The sequence below is a fragment of the Watersipora subatra genome, chromosome 4 (assembly GCF_963576615.1).
Source record: "Watersipora subatra chromosome 4, tzWatSuba1.1, whole genome shotgun sequence".
Classification (NCBI taxonomy): domain Eukaryota; kingdom Metazoa; phylum Bryozoa; class Gymnolaemata; order Cheilostomatida; family Watersiporidae; genus Watersipora; species Watersipora subatra.
In genome coordinates, this window is record NC_088711.1 from 5598999 (window position 1) to 5625787 (window position 26789).

The 26789-nt window shown below is 37.1% G+C and overlaps 1 protein-coding gene across 1 annotated transcript; it reads left to right on the plus strand.

The window, feature by feature from the left end:
• The first annotated feature begins 1164 nt into the window (after window positions 1–1164).
• Window positions 1165–25974, plus strand: LOC137394449 (protein argonaute-2-like). The gene is made up of 17 exons (XM_068081170.1): window positions 1165–1332; window positions 6175–6246; window positions 7254–7509; window positions 7609–7911; window positions 11045–11234; window positions 11450–11619; window positions 12239–12386; window positions 12554–12673; window positions 14063–14185; window positions 15307–15440; window positions 15813–15997; window positions 19194–19368; window positions 19465–19540; window positions 19684–19878; window positions 20587–20823; window positions 24069–24268; window positions 25031–25974. Exons 1-17 carry the CDS (start codon window positions 1317–1319, stop codon window positions 25137–25139), a joined length of 2709 nt encoding a protein of 902 aa, XP_067937271.1. The 5' UTR covers window positions 1165–1316; the 3' UTR covers window positions 25140–25974.
• Window positions 25975–26789: the final 815 nt, after the last annotated feature.

The following is a 26789-nucleotide window of genomic DNA, read 5'->3' on the forward strand; positions in this document are numbered from 1 at the left end:
GCATATCTTTCTTGTGGTTTAAGCTTTACTCCCTTTTAGTAGTGTATCTGATTTTATTGATATCCCATGCAACAATCCGACATCTGAGTCTAGTACTACTGAGAAGTACTCAGTAGTACTAGACTCAGTACTAATATACTACTGAGTAGTGAGTAGACATTAGTACAAACAAAGACCGAAACAGTGACTGAAAGCTTCCATTTTGATTTGCTTGAATTCGAAAACATGCATATCTGTTTTTATATGAATACACGCTTAAACAGCTTTACTGTCTAAAAATTGGCTAAAATACATAAAAGCATATGCAATCTGAAGTAATACTTTTGAGCATGTATGCCATTTAAAATCCCGTTATCTATATAGGTACATCATGTATAACACCTAACTGCTTGCTGTCAGATTAGCTTCATATTACGTTGTTGCAAAGCATTGACAAAACAGTAATCAAATAGTTAGCCTAGTTCTTAGTAATACCAAGTTGCATAAAAAAACTGATTAAGCCCTATATTGTATGTAGTATATGGGCGTTATACTTATACACACATAATAAAATTTGTTTTTTGCATGTCAAGCAATTAAATTATGGTTGCTATCGTTATATTTATTGTACCTCAATAACGAAAGTCGTAACCAACCCTTCTTTCAACCAGTTCATAATTTCAACCAAACTTTTTTGAGATTTAGACACGCCTATGCCATAATTCTGTCTCGTCTGCATTGGACTGCGCTCTAAAATAGCAGACACATTATTCGAGCAACAATTATTTTGATTAGAAATTAATTTTGCACTCGATATTGCCTTATTACTACTTAGGTACATCAGAGCCATATGGTTTCACAAACTATGTGAAACTATACGGCACTGGGGTACATAATGCAGTCCTCGGATGAGATAGCTCAGCTTGTCTGCGATGTTATAAACGGTAGCAGGTGTGGGAACTGTATGGATGCGTCGGGTAAGCCGAGGCATCAGACCGACGCTTTAAAGGATCCATTTTGTTCACTTTAAGAATTTGGCTTTTGCTAGTCTAAAATCTAGGTAAACGACTATTATGATATCACATAGTTAGTTCATTACTTACCTAAAAGCGCAGGCTACTAAATAGGAGGAGTTTACCATATATGGGACATAATGCAAGATTACTCAGGCACCAACATCGAACGCTTTTGACGCCATGTTATATTGTAAACTACAAATTCTTTGTCTTGTCTATACGAAGTTTTAAAATGAGTTAGAAATATTTGAAGGTGTTTGTGGTGTTTACACTTCAGTGTTTATCACTAGCAGCACTAATTTGAGGAATCATGGCACTATAATGCTCCCAGTAACAGGTACGCTGCTTCAATAGATGCGAACAAGCTTGCCAACCCAAGAGTGGGGCAATGCTTGAGATTTGGTTTTGGGGCAATTGATGTATCAATGGTAGTATATATAAAATTGGTGCCAAAATCTCACGCATTTTCATTTTTTCTTTTGGGTGATTGCGTGAGTCTCACGCCCAATGCGTGAGAGTTGGCAGGTATGGATGCGAAGTACAGAGGGTTATCTGACGCGTTAAACCATGGTTGAGGCGTTTTTGAATTGCTTCAACGTTTTTTTAATCGATTCAAAGCATCTTGAAATACGCTTTTAAAAAGCTTATTAACTTTAACCTAAATTAATTGAATGTTTGGTAGACTACATTACATAGTAGATTCTAGAATAGCTTAGAATAAAAAACCTACGAATTTTTATGAACTGGAAAAAATAATTTCTTCCTCAAATAAAAAAGCTATTATGTCAACAACCTACCATCTGTCATCTGTAGTGAGAGATTTACTACCTGTAATACAAATGAGTATCTGTCAATTGTGACAAGAAACAAAACATAATAACAGCTCATACAGAGATAATGTACATAGATATAAGTTAGTAAGCTATTTTCAGTTACAGATTATTTTCAGTTTATTCTTTTCAGTGTCATCGAGTCATGTGCTTCTTGTCATATATTCTCAGAAATGCATTTAGGGGCTATTGACATTTGTTCGATTCCCGGGGAAAACAGCCAGTACATTTTAGAGGATCTTTTACATGGCTGTATTTAGGGTGATTAATGAGGTGTCGAAGTGTTAGAGAATGGGTGAATGATTCGGGATGATGTTTAACTCATCCTAAATCATTTACCCTTTACTTCATGGACACCTTCTTTGAGTTAACAGTCGAGTTATTTTTGATGCACTACTCGAGTCAAAGAAGCTGTTGAAAATTTGCCATGTGCACATTTAATAGTCACATTATTATAGTTCAAGTATGCTTATGCTGCTTGATTAACATCACATTGTAAAGATATTGATCACCTTTTTGCTTAATAAAAGTAGAGCATCAGTTGGTTTCAATTCATCATTCATGTCTTAGAGATTTAAATTTAAGTAGTGAACCTTAAAAGTGTGTTATCTGTGTATCGTCATATAAATTTTGTAGTTTAGGCTGTTTTCACCAATATCAGGTTAGTTGGTTTTCACTCATCATAACAGTTTCGCCAATTTAACCACAAAATCGGCTTGTAGTGGAGACGCTTTGTATACCAACATAAGCATGAAAAGATTTTCATTTTGCACAGTCGATAGCTTGAAATTTCTTGTCCAGTTGGGTCCCACACAATATTTAGAAATTGTCTCAAAGCCAATATGCTGTATTGTTGAAGATATTTCAACTAACTAATGTGAATCTAAAAAAAACACTGACATAAATGTTAACAAGTGCAACCTTTCACCTAGACTCATAGAGTATTGGTCCTTCATGGAAATGAACAATAAAATTGTTATATAACTACTTCCTAGTGGTTTACTGTTTTAAAATTTATTGCCAGTGGTTTGAACATGGACATCATGTCTATGTTTCTTCTTGTAACATAAATTCTAAACTAGTTTGTGATGGAGAGCAATGCAAGTTATTCTTTTTTGTGTATGCTATATATAATTGTCTAGTGTACACTGTACAGTATCTCATCAGAATGAGACATGAGCATGAAAGTAAAAACTCACTGCACTAGCGTGGCAAGTGTAGTATTTCACACTGCATTGACATAAGAAAACAGCTTTATTGCTGCATGGAATATAAGTTGAAGTTATGTTGAAATTAGAAAGGCAGAACAGTGTAGGTGTACATTTTCAGTTTATTTCTGTTGGTTGGATCTTGACTTACCAGACTTGGTGCTAGCAATGCTTCACTTTGCTGGCAACAGCACTAGACATCTTTGTGATAAGATAAATAAAATTGCAGAACCATACCCAGCAGTAGTGTTAATGACTTAGTAAAGTTGTTAGCGGTACACAATCTGTTGTAAATGGTATAGAGAGGGCATCGGAAAAGGTAATTTCTCTCAAATGAACCTGTTGATCTATCCTGGAATGGATATACTGTAAAACCTTTATTTAAAGCACATAAATTACATAATTTTTTTATCATATATTTCAATACATCTGAGTCTTGGCTTTCGAATGAGCCTATATTCAATACACAAAGAATAATAGAACTATGAAAAACAGGGTTTCAAAAGTACGTCCTGCAATAAAAAAACACTTGGTTGTCATAATAATTATGACATCACATTTTGGTTCCCAAAATGTGATGTCATAATTATTATTTAGCCTTAGGTCATCGATCCCTTTCGCTGCCATTGAGGCTGCGCTTTTCTGTGACAATCGGTGCTGTTAAACCCAGAGAGTGCTAATAATAAACTATGATTCTAGATAATCAACAATGCCCGGGTATCGCGCTAACCCCGGCCAATACAAACACATGTTCTTGGTTAATTAATTATGCTTCAATAATTATACTGTCGTTGATAAAGGTAATGAAATTACATCGATTAAATTGTGACCTGCGGTGGCGTGGCCATAGGACTATATGTCAATTGCACTTTTGCGAGATCACGCAATGCTTGAAATTAATTAGTCGTGCCCCTCAACATCACGATAAAAAGAGAGGGCTAGTGCATAATATCATCGGGAAAACATAGTATGGTGCTTGGAATCTGAGTTATTTATCATAAAAATAATTTGTACATGGAGAGCTAATGACACTGATTCCTTTGTCATCTTCATTGGTTCTCTGGAGTTGTCCTATATTCGCCTGCCATTAGCGTCATTATCGTAGTTGATAAATATAAGCGGTAAGCAATAAAATAAGCGGTAAGAGCACACAACACCGAATATGAACATTGTGACATCACAATTTTCGATCCTATACCATTGAAGGTTTCTGCGGTAGAGCTCTGGAGAAATCCTATAAGCACCAACCAATGTCTGTCTCACCATGTCAAACAGTGGCTCATTTGAAAGCCAAGATATTGAAGAACCTGAATAAGCTGAAACAGTACTTATGTAATTGATGTGCTTTAAGGGCCATGGCTCGGTATTTTTCAACCCTTTCTCAATCATTCGTTTTTTTGTGACGTCATTCTATGGACAATCTCGCCATCTTTATGGACAACCTTTATCGTTGAAAACACGAAGCTTCTGCAATTAATTATTGCAAACAATGCTTTCGTTTGCTAATTTTTTATTTTAGTATCAAAACAACACCGAAAAACACTAATAATCAAGAGAATGACGATCGTTTTCTACAAAGATGGCGGGTTTTTGTGGATGAGCGCATGTGCAAACAGGGTGATGACGTCAAAAAAACGATAGATAGTGGCGTTCTATTATAGGTGACATGCAAATAGAGGTGGACCTTAATTTTCTGACTAACTGGTCAGAATTTGTGAAAGATAGATATAGCTTTTTATGTGCGAAGCGATAATCATGTCGCCTATATTTGCACTCTTCCTCTGGTAGAGCGACATTAATGCTGTCGGCATCAGTATCATAGTAAACAGTTTTATATATACGCCAAAGTATCAGACCGAGTTAGACAAGGGACTCTTTGAGTAAAACTTATTAGACTAATACAATTATTACTTATTTCGATAATGTTGCTTTCAAAGTTTTGAGGAAAAAGGCTGAAAAACTTTGGAGCTAGAAAAAGAACATTGACATGCCGTAACAATGGCTACTATTACTTCTTACGCTGTTTCTGAAAAGTATTCTCATCGATCATCTAAATGTTTTAAAGTTTTCAGATCAGGTTGTAAACTACCTTATGGACGAAGCTGAAGACAATGGGTCGGATTTAGACCTTAGTAACTTCGAATCAGCATGTAGTTCTGATGATTGTAACGATCGATCTTCTCAGGCACACGGTCATTAAAATGATAAAACCATGGCAACCTCAACAACAATGTAAAAAAATTCATTGTTATTGATGTAATCAAGTCATTATTAGTATCATTTTGTGAAAAACTGACTACTACTATTTAAATTTACTTGATTGCTTCCTATTAATATTAATCGCTTCCGGATTAATAAAGATCAAGCACGATAAATGTCAAAGCGGCGGTCTATTAGAGGTGGCGTTTAATAAAAAGATGGCACTGTATTTTTCGACCCTTCTCTTATAGTGGCATTTTGTTAGAGATGGCGTTCTATTAGAGGTGGCATTAAAATAGAGGTGGCGCTCAAATAAAAGTGGCGCTCAAGTAGAGGTTTTCCAGTATATTCATCCTGAAATGAACATCTATAGGGTTTGTATATTAAAATTAGATAGAATATCGATGCTTTTTAATGTCTTAATTGTCTTAGCATTTATTCTGGAAAGCATTGATATTTGTTTTAAGAGAATTTGGTGTTTCCTGTTGTTGAGGATCTTCTCTAAATTTTTTACAAGCCCTTTTTAGAAAAATGCGCAGATCAAAAGCTTTAATTTCTAGAGTGTGTGCCATCCCAGTGCCATCAAGTGCAGCAACTTGATAATATGACTTTACAATTGTTTCTCTCATAGATGGAGCAGAAACCACCAGGGAGTATCACCGGATATTAAATTTTGGCTACCAACCAAATCCTTGTGTTGGTGCTGACGCGCTGTAGGCTAATGCTACGGCATGCTCAAATTATGCTGTATTGCTATGATGTGAATTTATATTTGGAACTTGTACATTTTCTCTTTGAACGGTTATGTTACATTTATGCAAAATTGGTATATGGGCAATTAAGACATGACAATATATATATTAGTTGTGGTATGTGTATATCCTACGCATACAACAGTATAACATATAACACATGCTTTTTATTGTTGTTTTTTGTTAATAGGTATTCTGTTTGACTCGAATCCGGCTGGTGCTTTTGGTTCTGCATTAGGTCTTTGCCCTCATAGTCAATCATGTAAGTAGTTTTCTATAATTGTAATCAAATACAACTTGTGCATGGGTGCTCTTGGCTTTCCTGCGCGTAGATGTATGTTATTGGTATTTTACAAATGGTATTCAGACATCAATCATGTACCCCTAACACAAAATGAATACTGTGTTAGGACTCATTTTTTGTAGCGGTCAAAGTGCATAGTGACCGAGTTTGTTAAAGTCTCATTGGCAGGGAGTAAACCCACGCCTCTCGTTGCATTATTAAAAATTGTGGGCTGAGAACCTTGTAGACAGTAATGTGCGGATGTGTTTGGTGACTACTAAAAATGTTTTTAAAAGATTCATCTGTGATTTATCTTTCTAATTTATGGAGCAATTTCTGCATCGAAATTAGCATGAAGAGGCCTACTCCAGGTTTAAGAATATGCATACCTCTCAAGGAATGTTCATTGGGTACTTCTTTTAAATAACGATAAATTTTTTAAGTGTAACTCTCTGTGATACGAGTAGAGAATCTGAAAGTGCCTGGAAGGTTTAGGAGATGGTGCAACAGTAACAACTCCAGATATTGTCTTTAGATATTGTCTTTAGATATTGTTTTTAGATATTGTCTCCAGATATTGTCTCCAGATGTTGTCTCCAGATGTTGTCTCCAGATGTTGTCTCCAGATGTTGTCTCCAGATGTTGTCTCCAGATGTTGTCATTAGATATTGTCTCCAGATATTGTCTCCAGATGTTGTCTCCAGATGTTGTCATTAGATATTGTCTCCAGATATTGTCATTAGATATTGTCTCCAGATATTGTCTCCAGATATTGTCTCCAGATGTTGTCTCCAGATATTGTCTCCAGATGTTGTCTCCAGATGTTGTCTCCAGATGTTGTCTCTAGGTGTTGTCTCTAGGTGTTGTCTCTAGGTTTTGTTTCTAGGTATTTTCTTCAGATATTGTCTCCAGGTATTTTCTCCAGGTATTGTCTCCAGGTATCGTCTCCAGGTGTCATCAATGTGTTGGAATGTTATTCATTTTAGCGTTGCCTCCTTTTATAACCAACTCCGTATCAAGCAGTATGGCAAACAACGCTCCAACATCCACAACGCCTCCAACACCAAACACTAACTCACCTCCACTGGTAGAATTCAAGTGTCCCGCTCGACCTAATCATGGTAGTGATGGTCGACCTATACTGTTGCGTGCCAATCATTTTCAAGTAAGGATGCCGAGAGGTTCTATTCATCACTATGATGTTTCCATTTCACCAGACAAGTGCCCTCGCAGGGTCAACAGGTAGGAACTGCTTCGAATTAGATGTTTTGCATGGATTTCATAATCATAATTGGTTGTTACAGTGAGCAGTTTGTGAAGCTCTATTTCATATACTTTTAGAGACATTGTTGAGACAATGGTGGAAAGTTACTCACAGAGAATATTTGCTGGGCAACGCCCCGTATTTGACGGCAGAAAAAACATGTACAGTAGAGAGCCGCTACCTATTGGACGAGACAGGGTTGAACTGGAAGTGCAGCTGCCAGGAGAGGGGAGAGAACGGGTGTTCAAGGTTTCTATAAAATGGGTCTCACAAGTGAGCATGCTGGCCTTGGAGGAGGCTTTGGAAGGGAGAACCGGTGACATTCCGTTTGATGCTATACAGGCCTTGGATGTAGTTATGCGACATTTGCCTAGCATGACGTAAGTAAAACTTTTAAAAATTTTAGTAAAACTGCGTACATCATCTGGTTAATAATTATAATATTATCATCTACATGACTGGAAGTACTCTTATCTCATAATCAGTCAGGTAAAATTTATGATGTTCAAGGGCAAGGCCAAGCATGGTGTCACACACAAAGGCAATTTTTTTTCTGCCTTTAGCAACCATAATTTTTAGTTAATTGGCAAGTAAACATGTTCAGACATGTGGAAACACAAAAGTTTTCATAATGAAATCTTCTCTTATGAAGATATTGGGCATGCAAGTAGGTTTTTACTGTATGGTGTGTGACGCGCGGGACAATTGATCATATCCTCTCAAACTTTGCAATTCATTCTGAAATAAATTTTTCTTCCATTTTATAATCAATACTATAGTGGATTTTATAGCCCAGGTTTTTCTTCCTAGCAAATTCAAATTTTTCCTTACCATTTAGGCAAGCAAAAAGTAGTTTGTCCCGCGCGTCACAATTTAAGTGCATTTAGTTGCAGCCTGTTCTTTCAAAGCTATCTGAGATAAAAAATTATCATCTATAATGCGATTTTGGGCTGCTATAGCTTAGCCAAACGCGCCAATTTGCTGAAAATACTGCAAGTTATAGTTTTATAGGTACATGGAAGTATTTGTGACGCGCGGGACATTTTTAATAATATGGTGATGTCTGCCTTTGTTTGGGAGTTCTCTTTGATACTCTGGTATGTGAAAGTAATGCTGGATATTCCAAGTCTTAAAAGCCAGTTTCTTTGAGAAAAATAATGAATTAGAATTATTTTATGAAGTTTTGTAACTCAAAATATGGAGCTTGTCAAGATTACTCTTTTGATACACACACACACACCTAGCATGCAAATCACGAGGTAATCCTTGAACCAAATGTCTATTTGTAAAGTATGGTTACAAAAATTACTTTTCACTCATGCATTGAATTTTCAGTCAGTAGAGAAAGTAGGTTTCCCTCATAAACACTAAGAATTTTTCAGAGAGAGTACGTTTGCTTTTTTCACACTTTCAAACTGGCATGTGTTCTAATGACTGCCAAACTGCTGTTAACATCATGCTACACTTCCTGTCGGTATGGTAATACTGCCAAAATGACACCATACTAAACATGCCATCCTCCCTGTCAGGCAAGGCTGACAGAATAACACCACACTCAACATAACGCTCAGCCTCATGCCATACTTGACGTTATGTTAGATGTCATTTGTTTGCAATATGCCTAATTCGATGGATCGTAAGCGTAGGAGTAGAGAAATTTTCATAGCACAACATGGATTTAAAGCATTCAGGAAACTAGAGAATGAAAGGTAAAATATATTTAATGCCTATTATACATTTCTGAGCAAGTATACACAAGTACGTACAACATTTTTTATCAATCACACTACTTGTGGTTTGATGATGTAAGGTGAATCACGAATTTGAGTAAACATTCAACAGGTTTCATGCCATATACATGTATATGATATGTACATAATATGGTTTAATCTGTAATGAATATTAGTGTACAGTTTTATGATTTTATAGGTGTAGATAGCACAGGGAGAGAAAGAGATTTCGCATGGCTCCATCAGATTTAGAAGCAAAGCGTGCTAATGAAAGAGAGAAAGGCCAAATATCGCGCTAAAGAAGCAGAAGCTAATTCAACACCAGGAACAAGCACCTCTTCCATATTTTTAAGCTGACTGTCTGAATGAGGAGCGAGAAAAAAGCTACAGACAGCATTGCCACACTTTCCATGGAGAAAAGCTCTTTTGATTGGTAAATAGCTGTCCATGATGAGCCCGACCAAACAGGATACTGTCCTTCAAGCAGTTTGTCTGCCTAAACCAAAAGCGCGAATGAATTTTCAGCCACGGAACAAGCTACTTGAATCAACAGTGGAGAAGATAACTTATTTCTACCGGGACAGTAAGATCAGTCGAGAAATGCCAAGCCAGAAGGATACCATCAGTGTAAAAGACAAGACTGGTAAGCGATGAAAACTTCGGAAACACTGAACTACACGTTAAGTGACATCTTTGAGATTTTCAAGGAGGAATATCCAGATATCAAGGTTGGCCTTAGTAAAAAGAGTTGCGCCCAGTAAATTGCAAGCCAGTTTCTAGACATGTATGGTCAAATTGTCTGTGCTTGCAAATACTGCGAAAATGCGGATTTAGCTCTACTAGGACTGCGGCAGGCTAGTGTCTGTTCTTTGGAAATGCCTACTACTCTCCACCAGCTACTGAAAAGAACTGTGTAAAATGGAAAATGAATCATGCTGATTTTAAAAAAAATGGTTTACTGCATGAAAGTCTGACTATCTTTAGGTTATATATGTTTTATGTTTAAATAAAATAAATGCAAATTATAAAAATATTAATTACTAGTGGGTTTAATACAAATATATTCACTGTTACAATTACAACTCATGGCAATTTGTGGTCTAACAACTACAAAACATAGAAAAATGTTTAATTTTTCATGATGTTATTTTTGTCCTGCGCGTCACAGTCCCGCGCGTCACAGGTGGTTGTCTTCTTTCAAACCTCACCGAGTGATTAAACTTGGGCCTGGAAACAAAATGGTATGTATTCCTAGCAGAAGGACAAAAGAGCTTTGCGCTCGTCAAATAATAATGTTATGAGTTCAAAAATTCAGAAGATTTTTCCAATTGATCAAAGAGTAGTTTTTCATGTCAAATTATGGTCCCGCGCGTCACATCAGCTTCAATGATTCATAATTTGTTAACACATTTCATGACAAGGATGAAATCTCATTCAGTGGTGGTTGATGTCAAGTACTTTCTAAAACAGTATGAATGACACCAGAATTTTGCATCTGAGCTGAGAGGTATGCGAGGAAGCGTTCAAATGTCCCGCGCGTCACAATCCTGCCAAAAACGGCTTTACCCTCAAGTCAATTTTATCTATGCCAATGAGTTTGCTACTTTTGAGGATTTTCCTGTTATCCAATGTTTTATTCGAGCACGTAGCGAATATCTTCAATGAAACTTGGCAGGTTTTCTGTTTGTTCAGTTTTGAGATGTTAGTTACAGTTGCGATGTATTACTTCCTATTTCACAACTCATCATTTTCATTTTGCTCCATTTATCACTCATTGTTACAGCTACACTCCAGTTGGACGGTCCTTCTTCCAGCCTCCTGACAATTATGAGCACCCTCTGGGTGGTGGAAGGGAGGTCTGGTTTGGTTTCCATCAAAGCGTTCGTCCATCACACTGGAAGATGATGCTTAATATAGATGTGTCAGCAACAGCTTTTTATAAGGCCCAGCAAGTTGTGGAGTTTATGATGGAGGTGCGTCTTCAACAGCTCGTCACGTGTCTTATTTGTTTATGTATACAACATTACGCCTTCAATACTCATCAATGAAGCTCACTTAGGGTTTTCATTATAAATTGAAAAGATATTGGCTTTTTGGTATCAATATATTTAGTGATGTCCATACTCATAATTTCAAACCCATGCATTTTTCCTTCTTTCTCTAAATTGTGTATCCTTTTTGATATCAGGTGCTTGATATCAGGGATATGAATGAACAAAAACGGCCTCTCACAGACTCGCAGAGAGTCAAGTTCACAAAGGAGATCAGAGGACTAAAGGTGGAGATAACTCATGCTGGTGCCATGAGACGCAAATACAGAGTTTGCAATGTCACCAGACGTCCTGCTCAATCACAGTCGTAAGTAGCCTCGATTTGACCTCTGCTTCGGAGACAATTCTGTGGCCTTTTTATCTCTGGAGAAATGCTTGCTTGCCTTAATGGAATGTTGCATTGCAGTTTTAAGTTATCAACATGTAGTTGAAAATTCATTTAAGGTTACATTAAAAATGATTGTAATGTAAAATACCAAACAAGTCTCCAAAGCGGAGTACTGTGATGCATCGGTAGTCAACCATAATTCCTTCAAAAACTGCAATTTGTTCAATTTGGTCGACTACCAAAAATCTCTTTCGTATAAAAACTAAATAAAAATACTCAATTGTATACTCTGATGAGATCTAGCACTGACTAGGTGTTGGCCAGTTGTATGTTCATAGTTTATCTTCACCTAATCTACACATGAATGTTACTAGTTTATTGTAAAGTTTGAAACTAACTTGAAACTAAGCATTTTTAACATAATATTAATAATTAATGTTATATATAACAGACACTATGCCATATCATTTAAAGTGGGGCTTTTTTCAATTACAAGGCAACTGACTATGCGCTACCTAACTGAAAATATTTTAATGAAAATGCGTCTCTCTACCTTTTGGCCTCAAGTTTTTTATTTTCTGTATTGAATCTGTTGCAGTTTCCCATTGCAACTCGACACTGGTCAGACTGTGGAGTGTACAGTCTACAAGTACTTCCAAGAGAGATATAACATGAGGCTGCATTTCCCCCATTTACCTTGTCTCCAGGTTGGACAGGAACAGAAGCATACGTATCTGCCGCTCGAGGTTTGTTCCTATTGTATATTGCCCTCTACAAGGTTTCGATAGTTTTGCCAGTTTATGAGCACTGTTATAAACTATGGACAATACTCTGTCTCGCTGAGCTATGGCGGCCATTATCCTCAAGTAGATGGTAGCATCCAGTCATATTAGTATGGGTTTTGCTACAACAGGTGTGTTGCATTGTGGGAGGACAGCGATGTATAAAGAAGCTGACCGACCAGCAAACTTCCACCATGATAAAGGCTACGGCTCGTTCAGCTCCAGACAGAGAGCGTGAAATCAACAACCTAGTAAGACTTTTATTGTTGAAGCATGCTATGGAATATTATAACATGTGGTGTACATTAGTTGACAGCTTTCTAGTTTGCTGCTGACTCTTTCATCATATAGTTTTAATCTCGCATTCGGTCTAATTATTTTCATAATGTATCACCTGTTTTCATATAAATCTAGCAACCTAGACATTAATATTGCGTTTTTGTGGAATTCATGCTTGAAGTTTCTTAAATGCTACATAAAAGCCCCTCCACCGTCAAAATTTACAAGGTCAAGGTCACATAATATTAAACTGTCTCAAGAAGCCTATGCTGGTGCTGTTTATACCGCCTTGATTATCTGTGTCATACCATACTCATCTCAATACTATCTACTTAGCTAGTACTACCAACTATTCTCCCTTAGCAACTATCTGCAAGGTTTTTCCTCGATAGAAACACACGTCTACTTCATGAATGTTGGTAAGAACTGAAATTGAATTTGTGGCGGTAATTAGCAATGTAGCACTGATAAACACCTACTAATTTGTCTAATCGTTATTGACATTGATTTAGATGAGGTTGGTATTCATTATCATTGCCGTCCATTACCCAAAACAGTGGCATGGGTTTCAAGTAAACAAAATTAGTTTTTACTATATGTGTGAAACCGCCCATCATGATTTTCAGTTTCTCTGACGAACCGCCTATAGCTGTCTATTGTTAGTGTGTAGACTAACAGAAGATAGAATTTTATAATAAAACCTTTGATTTATGACTTCATTTTCTCATTAAAGAAATGCTGAATATGAGTGAAACATAGTTGCAGGGATCGAGTGTAGATATCCTGTATTGACTATCGATATCCTGTAATTGACTATAGATATCCTGTAATTGAGTGTAGATATCCTGTAATTGACTATAGATATCCTGTAATTGACTAGATATCCTGTAATTAGGTGTAGATATCCTGTAATTGACTATAGATATCCTGTAATTGAGTGTAGATATCCTGTAATTGACTATAGATATCCTGTAATTGACTAGATATCCTGTAATTAGGTGTAGATATCCTGTAATTGACTGTAAATATCCTGTAATTGACTGTATATATCCTGTAATTGACTATAGATATCCTGTAATTAAGTGTAGATATCCAGTAATTAAGTGTAGATATCCAGTAATTGAGTGTAGATATCCTGTAATTGACTGTAGATATTCTGTAATTGAGTGTAGATATCCTGTAATTGACTGTAGATATCCTGTAATTGACTGTATATATCCTGTAATTGACTGTAGATATTCTGTAATTGAGTGTAGATATCTTTTTGAACTGCCTAAAACTTAAAATGATATGAGTCGCTTAGTTTATGCAAAATTAAGTTTCCTCTCTGACTGGCGTAAATGCACATACTACTTTATTAGGTCCGCAAAGCCAACTTCAATCGGGATAGTTACTTGCAACAGTTTGGTATAGCCGTTAACACACAGATGACAGATGTTCAGGGGCGTGTGCTGAATCCCCCTAAGATTCTCTATGGTGGTTGGGTAAGTCACTCGACCTCATTGGTTTTCCTGATGGTTATAGTTTAGAGATTTTAATATGTACAGTCATACCTCGTCATACGACCTTAATGCATTCTAGGACTGAGCCCGTATGTCAATTTACTCATCTCAATGCACTACTTCTTATATAAAATAGCTAAGTACAAATTAATCCGTTACCATGTTATGAAAAACCATGAAAGAGGATATTACGGTGGAAAACGTGTTTTTAATTGTTAGAATTCAGTACCTACATTAACAAAGTAAGAAATACCCATTTAATTGTTGTGCTCTGCACTGAAATGTAACATCACTATGTACACCGCCGAATGGAGTTGTTACCTTCGAGACAGATTTGGTGGATAACGGGGCAGTCTGAGAGACTTCAGAGCAACACGTTCGGTACACTAAGCTTGTGTGACCCTATGTACTAGGAACTGATTTTAACGTAAATGACTTTAGCTTACTCGACACACACTTGAAGATAAGTTTTGATATTTACGTAACTCGCTATATTTTAGTCGTCATATTTTTTAGCATCTGTTTCCGGTTATGCGCTTTTTGCCTCGCATTCACTATAACTTTTAGCTAACATTTTAGAAACTTTTTTCAAACCGAATTGACGATAAAGACCGAGCGATGCTGTTCTTGAAAGCATCCTCTGGCATACTTGGCCATATAGTGTAGTGGCCATATAGTGTAGTGGCCATATAGTGTAGTGGCCATATAGTGTAGTGGCCATATAGTGTAGTGGCCATATAGTGTAGTGGCCATATAGTGTAGTGGCCATATAGTGTAGTGGCCATATAGTGTAGTGGCCATATAGTGTAGTGGCCATATAGTGTAGTGGCCATATAGTGTAGTGGCCATATAGTGTAGTGGCCATATAGTGTAGTGGCCATATAGTGTGGTGGCCATATAGTGTAGTGGCCATATAGTGTAGTGGCCATATAGTGTAGTGGCCATATAATGTAGTGGCCATTGAGAACCGGCTCGTATCTCAAAGATTACTCGTATCTGAAGGAAGAAACTCGCTAGAAAGTCAGCTCATATCTCAAGTTTTTCGCATGTTGCGGCACTCATGTAGAAGTATGACTGTGTTTAATTCCATTTTGACATTTCAGACTAAGGCCCAGGCGGTTCCTAGTCGTGGTGTGTGGGACATGAGAGGCAAACAGTTCTTTGCTGGAATTGAGATTAGAGTGTGGGCTATAGCTTGCTTCGCTCCTCAGCGAGGTGTCAGGGAGGATGCACTCAGGTAGGTATCAGTGTGGATGATGTCTGGTCAGTTTGCTTTGACTTTTTGAGGATGTTCACCACTCACACTGGATAACTTTAAAATTATTTGACGACTGTATATACAAAGACATAGGTATAGACATGGAACTGAGACTAGCATCAGCGGACTCAGTTATAAATAATATTCTCATCTCTCCATGCTGATCCATTGTTTCTTCTCTCATTTGCTGTAAGAGGTTCTCTCTACCTCATTGCTTGTCCTTTAATGTGTAGCCAACACCAACCGTATTGTCACGTATTGTCATAAGTGCATCAGCTGATGCTGTTAAATTTCAAAGATTTGAATTTGGGCGTAGAGAGTTATTCTCTTACATTCTCACTTCCTTTATAGAAACTTTACAACGCAGCTGCAGCACATATCAAACGATGCTGGAATGCCGATAGTCGGCCAACCTTGCTTCTGCAAGTACGCCACTGGACCGGACCAAGTGGAACCAATGTTCAGATACCTGAAGAACACGTACCAGGGCCTGCAGCTTGTCTGCGTTGTACTGCCTGGCAAGACACCCGTTTACGGTATGTGTACTTCATACTCCCGTAATGGTCAGATTATGTGTCAACGACTTCCTTAAACATCACCCTCACTATTCTCATAAATCTAGCAACTCTCACAATTAACCTTCCCCCAGTCTGCCCCCCACCCCCGCTCCCTCTCTGTCGGGTTCTCAGCAAAGCAAACTGCATCGCTAGCTGTTGTTGTTTTGCAAAAGTCAATTGTGTGTTTAGGATGCTGCTGTATTTCTGCTATTCAAAGTAATATCGAGCGCTTTATTATTTCAGTGCAACTATCATTATAGTAATAAAAAATTACTGTTTTATTCCAAGCTAGCCATGATGCAGCCATGACAAATAATGCAATTAATCAGGGGATCTCAGCCCTCGAAACATGATCGAGTCTGGCAACAATCTCTATTCTATGAGGAACCAGTGAACGCAAATTTAATTGTTGGTTTTAGCGGGAGTCCCGTCTACTGCATCTTATTTTCCACTTTCCTTGCCTGAAGGAACCAAGTCTATAGAGAGTTGTTCGTTTATTTAAATATCTTCAAGTTCTTTTTGTTCTCATTTATACATAAAACAAAATTTCCTTTACAAATATTTGCCTTTTTGTAAAGCTTTATGTAAAACATTTATAACATTGCTGATTAATAGATTTATAGTGTTGTGAAAATGTAAACTAAAAAGGCTAAATTAGCTGGTTTCAAATTTGCAATCACAGTGGAACATTAGTTGAAGCCTAAGTCTGTGATTTTTTCAACATAAGGTATAAACTCGACACACAAAGTGACTTCCAGTAGTCGATGCTTGATATTTATCGACGTGCTTTGGTTATGAAGGTTAGTACGGAGTTGTGCTTTGTATTGTGTGGTTCTATGATGTTCACACGGTATTCAACAGTTCTCAATACCTTTAGTTTTCAAATTTTTGTTTACTCCTAAAGTCATGGGTTTTAAGAAGACGAGTGGGAAGAGTGATGAAAATAAGGGTAGCTTTTTTCCTTAAAATTCAAGCTGGAATTATAGAAATGCACCAATTGACATCTTCCAAGCAGTTCTTTAAAAAGCCTTTGGAGTGATCTAGTGATTATTATGAGGAAAGCACTAAAAGTACTGTAAAGCAGTGAGTGAAAGTGAAGCAGCTGGAGGCAAAATAAAAAAATGTAAGAGAAATCAAAAGTATGAAAGAATTAGCTAACTTAATTTAAACTTTACGTAATCTTTGATAAAATGAGCAAGTTGACTTCAAATGCTTCTTGGAAGTACTTTAACATGACATAAAGACAGAGTTTATGGACATTTGGACCAAATAATAGTAAAAGAAAACTTGCTTCTCAAAATCTTGAAGTGGTTAGCTTATCTTGAATGTTTGAGGAGTTATCTTATCATGAATGTTGGAGGAGCTATCTTGTCATGCAGTGTTGGAGGAGTTGTCTTGTCATGCAGTGTTGGAGGAGTTATCTTGGCATAAATGTTGAAGTGGTTATCTTGGCATAAATGTTGAAGTGGTTATATTATCGTGAATGTTGGAGGAGTTATCTTATCATGAATGTTGGAGGAGTTATCTTGTCATGCAGTGTTGGAAGCGTTATCTTGGCATAAATGTTGAAGTGGTTATCTTATCATAATCGTTGAAGAAGTTATCTTATCATGAATGTTGAAGGAGTTATCTTATCATGCAGTGTTGGAGGAGTTATCTTGGCATAAATGTTGAAGTGATCACCTGCTCGCTGGATTTGAACTCGCGACTTTCAAATCGCATGCCTACTGTCAAGGGCATGTAACCTGTTCTCATCACACCCGTTGCTCTTACCATATTCTGTATATCCTTTTCACGATTACACACACCAACTTATTGATTAACACATTGCACCCTCGGGTTATGACGCCTCATAAGATGTTTTTCAAAAAATACGACGATAAATTTTTTCTCCGCCGTACGATATCAACAAAAATTTCTCTCGAAATTAATGTTTGGCAGTTAGGGTACTCATTAAGATGAAATAATGAAAATGTTGGTATGGTATTCTCTCTCACAACACCGGAAAGAGATATGATGCTCACTTGCTTTCTCAGTTCAGCGCTATTTGTTATAAGTTGTAGTAAGAGCGAAAGTATAGTAGAACTTAGCTTCAACTGTGTGCTTAGTTAACTAAATTAATTTAAGTTTAATTTAACGTTTATGTTATATGTCTGTCTCGAAGGTAAGAGCTCAATACAGTACGTACTACGGGTAGTACATTGTAATGTAACATTTTCTTGCAGACCATAACCACTAAATACACTAAAGTTGATAAATATAAACTTTTGATGATTTTTACCAGGAGGTGTTTGCATTAAATAATTACTATGGGTTTCTATACCACTCTATACAACATTTTCGCATTACGATGTCAATGCTGAAACGAATAAAAATCATGTAATTGTCTACCAAATGATTTTTCAATGTAATCATCACAGAACAGACTTTATTTAGCCATTACCTGCTAATTATTTCACATTTACATTTAAACACCTTTACAGTTGTGTTACTTTTTCTCTTAATTTATTTCAACTGCACAAAACACTTTACTCATAATATGAAGTTTGAAAGTTTGAATAGTAACTGTTGTTATATGTTAAAAAATGTAAATATATGTTAAAAATACGTTTTTTTATTATCCGGGCAACGCCGGGCATTCAGATAGTCTTGCCATAAATGTTGGATTGATTACCTTAGGATGAATGTTGGTGTTATCGAATCATGAATGTTGAGTCTTTGAAAACCATTGACATCGCTAAGATTTGGCATGGTAGAAATGTACCCTTGACTAATCAGAGTGATGAAATTTTCGTGGCAGCTAATCATCACGGTACAGTTTAAATGTTAGCGAGTGCATTTATATTCATTATTAGACGGGAATAATTGGGACTTGGACATACGGTCTTAGTAGCTGTGGATGGTGACATTTTACTTGTAGCATTATAGAGTTTCTAAGATTTCAGAAACGCATATCGGTTTAGTGGGAAAGGCATAAGTGATGAACACCAACTAAGCAATGACTTCATGTTTTAGTGCATTGGTCAAAATCAGCAAATTGCTGAAAGGGTATCGTTAGTGTAAACATGCCAGCAAATGAATAATACCAACCACCGTGTTCATCCTGATGCAGTTGCAAGTACGAGTGCCTCGTGTGGCTTCACATCAGTTCCATTTATTGTTATTCCCTTTACAGCTGAAGTGAAGCGAGTAGGAGACATCATGTTTGGGCTTGCTACACAGTGCGTGCAAGCTAGAAATGTTAACAAGACATCTCCTCAGACACTTTCAAATCTATGCTTAAAGATCAACGTCAAACTCGGTGGCATCAACAACATTCTCCTCCCAAGTGTTCGACCAAATATCTTTAGGTTTGTTCCTTTTTTAAGTACAGTTAAAATAAATCTGTTGTGATATTTTGATTCCAATATTTCTATGAAGCTTTGAACCACCTTACATGCTTGTAGAGAGCCTGTGATATTCTTTGGTGCTGATGTAACTCACCCACCAGCTGGTGACAGACAGCGGCCATCTATTGCTGCCGTGAGTACTCGATTGAAATATGAAATTAGCTTCCACCTCATCACTCCCACCAGATGTCTCAGAATCACATTCAAATACTCATCCGCAATTGATGTGTTATTTCCGATATACATATCTAATAAGCTGATTCATTGATTGGACAGGTTGTGGCCAGTATGGATGCCCATCCTTCACGTTACTCCTCGACTGTTAGAGTACAGAAACACAGGCAAGAGTACATAGAAGACCTGGCTACCATGGTCAAGGACCTCCTCATAGCATTCTATAGAGCCACCACCTTCAAGCCTGCTAGGATAATCTTTTACAGGGACGGTGTCTCTGAGGGCCAGTTTAGTCAGGTAAGCCCCCAGCTGAGGCTAGTTTCTTACTGTATTGGTCCATCTTTAGGCAATACCTGTGCTGTTTCTCTTATCGTCTGTGTATGGTTACATTCAGGATGCATCGCTGATATCTATCATGCTTATGTTAATCGGTGTAAACATTTGTTTGCAGGTAGACTTTTTTGTTTGCTTTTCCTTATTTTGGATTTTGTTTTAGGGCTTTCATTATATCAGTAGTGATTTAGAGAGATTAGCAAAGATGCTCAGTGTTTACTGTTGGCATACAAGTTTAAAAATCGCTTAATTTCATTTGGTATATTGTAGCCCATGTTCAATTACAATATCGCGAAGAAGCTAGTTATTATGTCAGATTAATTTGCTAATTGATTATTTTCAATGTTTTATGAGCATTATTTCCCGCTGTTAAAAAACATTGATGCTTTGTAATAAAATTACGACATAACCGATGATTGTTCTATGGCAACCGCAAACAACTTGAAAACAGCTACTGAAACCTTAGTAAGCAACCCTAATTGTCTATTGTGATACTGTAAACACGTGATAGAATGCCAAAGCACGGCAATCATGTAAACCATTGCCAGAACAAAGCGACTCTAGAAATCCAAATTGCAGGCCTTTCGTTGCTACGCAACTGCCATAAAGCCATACCAGTGTTGATGTTAACATCATGGTATGTTATAAGTAATAGTTTGTTTGTCATAACAGATCCTGAGCTTTGAGCTGAGAGCTATAAGAGAGGCGTGTGTAAAGCTAGAGGTGGGCTATCAGCCGGGTATAACTTTCATAGTCGTCCAGAAGAGGCATCATACAAGACTTTTCTGTGCTGACAAAAAGGACCTCTCGGGCAAGAGTGGTAACATACCTGCTGGTACAACGGTTGATGTTGGCATCACTCATCCTACTGAGTTTGATTTCTTCCTCTGCAGTCACGAAGGCATTCAGGTGGGCCAATGAATTATGGTCAATGCTATGTTTATGGCAACACAAGGCGCAGAGGCAAATTTATACCGTGCTACATATATGATATCGGCATGTTATATAATATATACAGTCATACCTCAACATAAGAGCTTAATGCGTCCTGGGACTGAGCTCATATGTCAATCTCCTCATCCCAAGACACTGTTTTTTATATAAAATAACGAAATACAAATTTATCTGTTACTATATTACGAAACAAAAACACATAAAACAGGATGTTACAGTGGAAAAGACTTGTTTTTAATTGCTGTATTTCACTACCTACGCTAACAAAGCAGCAAGTACCTATTTAGTTGTTAAATCTGCAATAAAACGTAACATTGCTATGTATACTAATGTGAATTTTTACCTTCGATGTAGTGGCTAACAGCGGTTAGTTAGTGATAGCGGCGGTCTGAGGGAGACTTAGAGCAACGCGTTCAGTAGTCTAAAGTCTTTTGACGCGTAACAAAAGCTTAGAGTTTAACTTAAATAAATGTAGCGTACTACACGCACACACATACTGGAAGCTATGTTTTAATCTTTTACAAAACTTACTTCAATTTTGTTGTCTTAATTTTTTATTATCTGTTTCCGGTTTTGCGCTTTTTGCGGCGACTTCACTATAACTTTTAGCCAACCTTTTTAAACATTTTTAAACAATTTTGAGGGTCAAGTTTGAGCGATTTAAAACAGCCTCTCACGGACTTGACCATATAGTGGCTCGTATCTCAAAGATTACTCGTATCCCAAGGAAGAAACTTGCTCAAAAATACTGCACGTATCTTGATTTTCTCATACATGTATCTCGATTTTCTCGTATGTTGGGGCGGCACTCGCATGTCGAGATATGACTGCATATGATATTGGCACATTAAGGATGATTTCTACTCTTTTTCTTTGGTGTAGCCCTATGTGATGCTATGTTTGACCTGATCTCGTCATCAATCAAATTGCATTGAGTCCTCTACGTAGGATCCCTATCAAGTAGGCGCGTTTGCTACATGTATATGAATGTTCATTCTATAACCATTATTTTTGACCCCAAGAGTGCTTATTATTCTATGGAGCAAGCTTTAGAGTAACAACAGTAGAGCAATTATAGAAATTTTACTGCAGAATTTATGTTTCTGCCAGCACCGAGATAAGAAATTTGCAGGTGGTATAAGACAAATTACGTACTCTGATTTTAATGATATGAACCCACACTTACCTCCGAGAGAAATTTAAGGGCATTTTATTTTAAGAGCAGTTGAAATTCATTTATTTTACTAGTACAGAGTAAGCTGTTAGTTGTAGCGGAAGTAGTACTTTGCATCATTTGAGGATTTTTATAAGCTAATGCGTCGATTAAACAACTTCTGCTTATTCTTAGACTTGAAAAATACTTTGTGATAGATAATTGATTTATTTTTGTCAAATATGCAGCATCAAGGAAGTGAAATTAGCACGCTGTTATTATATTCCTAGCTCAATGCTCGGCATTGCAAGGTTAATATGAAAAGTTATAAAGTTTTTGCACTAAAAATTTCTTTACCTAATGAATTTGACTAACTTAGCTAGTCTAACTCTTTACTATAATAAGAGCCGTGTCCGTCAGTCTGAAGCCAGCTTGTTACATTATGCTAATAGTTACGTTACACGTAATGATCGCTCACGTAATCATGATCTTAAAGCGTGCTAGTAGTGACCAATAGTATTTCTGCAAGTGCTGCATAAGTATGTGCACAGTTAATCTATAGTATGACGCGGACAGATCATGCGGACAGGTACAGCGGTTAGATCAATTGTCTGCGGAACTGGTGGTTTTGAGTTGAAGTCCAGTGTGAAACAGATGTTTTGTTACTAGATTTTGATTACTATAACTGGACAGACGATGGACAAACACTTGGATTTATATATATACAGTCAAACATGGATAACTCGGCCAAGGATAGCTCGAAAACATGGTTAATTCGAACAGTTTCTTTGGTCCGTTCCCACGTAATGATAAATTGCTATAGATAACTCGAACTCAACACTGTTAATTCGAACTGTTTTTTTGCCCAACGGCTACCGAAACGGTTGTTATCGCTTTAGAAAATCACTTTATTCCAAGCCATAGAAGTAAACTTCAACTTTTCGTAGTTCATAGGCTTCGTTATTACCATCATCGGCAAAATATTTTTGTCAACGACTTTTCTAAAGGTTTGGTCAAATTTGATTTATACTGCTATACAATTAATAGCACGGGCTTGCCGGGTCACGCGCGCAAGGATATTCGCCACGCTCATACAAAACAAAAACAGCATGTTGTTTTGTATGTGCGTGGCGAAAATCCTTGAGTGCGTGACCCGGTTAGCCCGTGACGAATAGTTTTCCGACGTTGATTCCGTGTTGAATCAACGTCGGAATGTTGAATGTTTAAAACGTCTTAAAATTGTTTTTATTAAACGTATACGTTGTCTTAGCTAAAAAAACTATTCATCGTTTGACCTAAACACAGAATACGTGTGTACATTCAATAAGTATCCATTCAAAAAGCGTGAGTGATATACAATGTACCGTTAAACCTCGTAAAACTTTTAATTGAACTGCCTCGGAGTGTTGCTCTTAACGAATCCCAGGTAAAGTAAGAGATTTTTCTTTGGTAACTTTTTCTTGAAGTTGCATAAACTTCAAAAAAAGTCGGCAAAATTGATCGTGGGTAAAACGCTCAAAAGAAAAAGATGTCTTTTCTTTTGAGCATTTCAACAACGATCAAGTTTTGCCAATGCCAATCTAAAAAACGTCCTGGCAATAACATCACCTCAAACAACAAACCAATCTCAAGTGATAGAAAAATCTCTATACTTTTTGATAAAAACGTTTTAAACTTTACATTAGAAGCATTTAATTTGAAACAAGCCATTTGTGCTTTTGATTTATATTATAGTTTGTATATGTACATGTATCTACTAATAAATAAGTAAATACATGGACTTGTGACAGTGCTCTGATAACTTGAACGCTCTGATAATTCGAACACTTTTGCTCGGTCCCGTGAAGTTCGAGTTATCCATGTTTGACTGTATATATAAATGTTGTACTATTTATCATCATAATCTTGATATATTGGTTATGCATTTATAATCTTCCTTAGGTCTGATATCGTTTTATGTTAGCCAACCCATCATCCTCAACTCGACATGGCTGGAATATTGATTGTCATATCTTCACCTGCATTACTGTATTATTGTTGCTAATAGGGTACAAGCCGGCCATCCCACTATCACGTACTCTGGGATGATAACAAGTTCCTTGCTGATGAACTTCAAGTTCTCACCTATCAGATGTGTCACACATATGTGAGGTGCACTCGGAGTGTCTCCATTCCTGCTCCAGCTTATTACGCACATCTTGTCGCGTTTCGGGCTAGGTACCACCTTGTAGAGAAGGAACACGATAGGTAAGGGTGACTGATTGTTGATCTGCAATGGGTTCGTACGAGATTTCACTTCTGCGTGTAAAGCGTTGAAACATTATGGTATATAGACCTCAATTGTGTAGAATCCTACGGAGAAAAACTATTCATTGAAAGGATTACGTGTATCTACATAAACTATTACTGCTTTATTGGTAATCAGCCTCACCTGGAATAAAATGTTAACAAATTAAAGTCTACCATTTATAGATGCGTCTGATATTAATTCATTTACATAGATCTATTTTACTATCAGACCACTATTATTGCTGTTACTCACTTGTTCTTGTTAAAATTAATCTCGATATTTCATCCTCTTTTAGCACATGCGTGCACAGTATTTTCTCAGTGTGCCGTGTTGCAAGGTCTAATCAGACACTAGTCAAGGTTTTTGGGTTTGTAAGAACACTCCACCCGCAGGAGTTTATGGCGTAGTGAACAAAGGGAGTGAAGATTACTGCTAGCAGATCTCTGTCACTCCATTTAATGACATTACTCAAGCTTGTGCTACATTTAATCGCTTTATATCTGAGTGGGTAACTAGTACTTTAGATACTTTAGTACTTTGGGTACTAATTACAGCCTGTATGATTCTCACCTTTATATTTTCATTGGACAAATCCGAGGTCAAAATATACATCTCATTCTATTCACCCTGGCATGCCTACCTAGTGCCCAGAGCAACCTAACAATGTGCAGTACTTGTGGCTGCTATCGCTTAAAAGCATCCGTGTGCTCCTTTTGCAGTGGCGAAGGAAGTCACCACTCTGGTAACAGCGATGAGAGAAATCCAGTAGTGCTGAGCAGGGCTGTAGCTGTGCACCCGGAGTCATGCAATGTTATGTACTTCGCATAAGTACCCAAGTACCTTGGAGAAGTCCAAGATTTTACCTCAACATTCTACTATAATTCTTAGCCTCTTAGTCGTATCAAATGGTATACAAATCACCTTTGTGGATATACTCATTATTTATAGTGTGTTTTTATAGTCTTGTAGTATTACAATTTGTAGTATGCAAATCTATCTGGTCGTAGTTAGGTATTTATGTTAACCAGATGGTACCACCTGCCCTTTAATCATCTCTACACTTTTATAACTCGAGCTAATCGATTACAAAAATTTCACCACATTTTATATTTGCATGACATTCAACTATGCAAGCCAATAGTTGCTGCGTGTACAATAGATTTTAATGGCCGCTTAAATGGATTACCTATCTGTATGTACAGGGCAAGCCCCACTGAGAAAATTAATGCACAGAACCTGCTGCATGTTTGAAGTTATGTGTTTTGAGCTCATGACAAAGTGGGACATGCCGTGTCAACATACCATACAATCACACTGCAATGTCACTACTTCACCAAATTTTCTCTTTGCTATATTTAGCATATCCATCATATTTATTGTTTGTGCTTGTTATTTGAAATTAAGCCTTCTTAATTGTATTTCCAACATCAATATGGTATTCATGTTAACGACAGTTACGACTTGTAGTTGCCTCTTCTATGTGTGAACAAAAAATATGGTTTTATAATTTGATAATTTTTTTCGCATTTGCTCTAGACTCCCCTTTCATATATGTGCACTTTGTATAAACCAGGTAGGCCTACAGTTGCATGATTTTAATTGGACATTGTGCTGCGTAACTGTCAATCTCTGATTCAATATCCGATGACATAAAGCTATATATACTCAAGAAAAACTTCCTTGCTGTGTTACCATTTCCTTTTGTATGCTGATTTATCGAGGCCCAATTCATAGTGGTGGTTAATTTATTTTACGCTCATTCCAACCATTGATGTCGCTTGCTATTCATCAGTCATTCTCAAAGATCCACACTCAATTTGGATGCATTGAGTTTCTGTGTAATATGCCCAGAATTCCACCGAAAGTTATGCTCTTTGCCACAACAACTGAGCTTGCTGCATTACCATGTGGGACACCCATTGTCTGCCCCATAGGTAATACATCACTCGCTTACATTTCTAGTCCCATAACCGTTCATGCATTTCTACGCGTATGCAAAATGTCGGTCATAATGTACCGCAGGGTATGTCTTTAACTGTGACCAAATGAATTTAGAACACTGCAGCAGAATAATCCATGCAATAACCTCTTCCTCAGAATCTGTCTGAACAGCTCTCTACTTGCAACGACATGTTCTGGCTGCAATAGTAAGATCACCTGTGCGTGTAACACTGCATAGCCCATTTTGGCTGCGGACTACTGAATGGTAGACAACCCAACTAATATTTTGCTTGAAAACGTCTCCTTTCACTTGTAGCAAGCATCAGGATTAGAAATGGTTACATCGAAATTTTCTGACGCAGTGATGAGCAAAAAACCTCAAACTAATTTTTCAGTACATCACCAACAAAGTAGCTTCTAGGATGAATAATATAAGGAACCAACTGCTAGAACTCACCAGAATCTATCCATCATGCTTTACACATAGCATTAATGATAAAATTGTTTTCCACTTATTAATAAGTGAGTCTGTTTTGG

Coding starts and splice junctions, on each gene's coding strand:
- LOC137394449 (XM_068081170.1), top strand. Junction 11,620..12,238: donor CGTCCTGCTCAATCACAGTC/GTAAGTAGCCTC, acceptor AATCTGTTGCAG/TTTCCCATTGCAACTCGACA. Junction 24,269..25,030: donor GTAGAGAAGGAACACGATAG/GTAAGGGTGACT, acceptor CTCCTTTTGCAG/TGGCGAAGGAAGTCACCACT.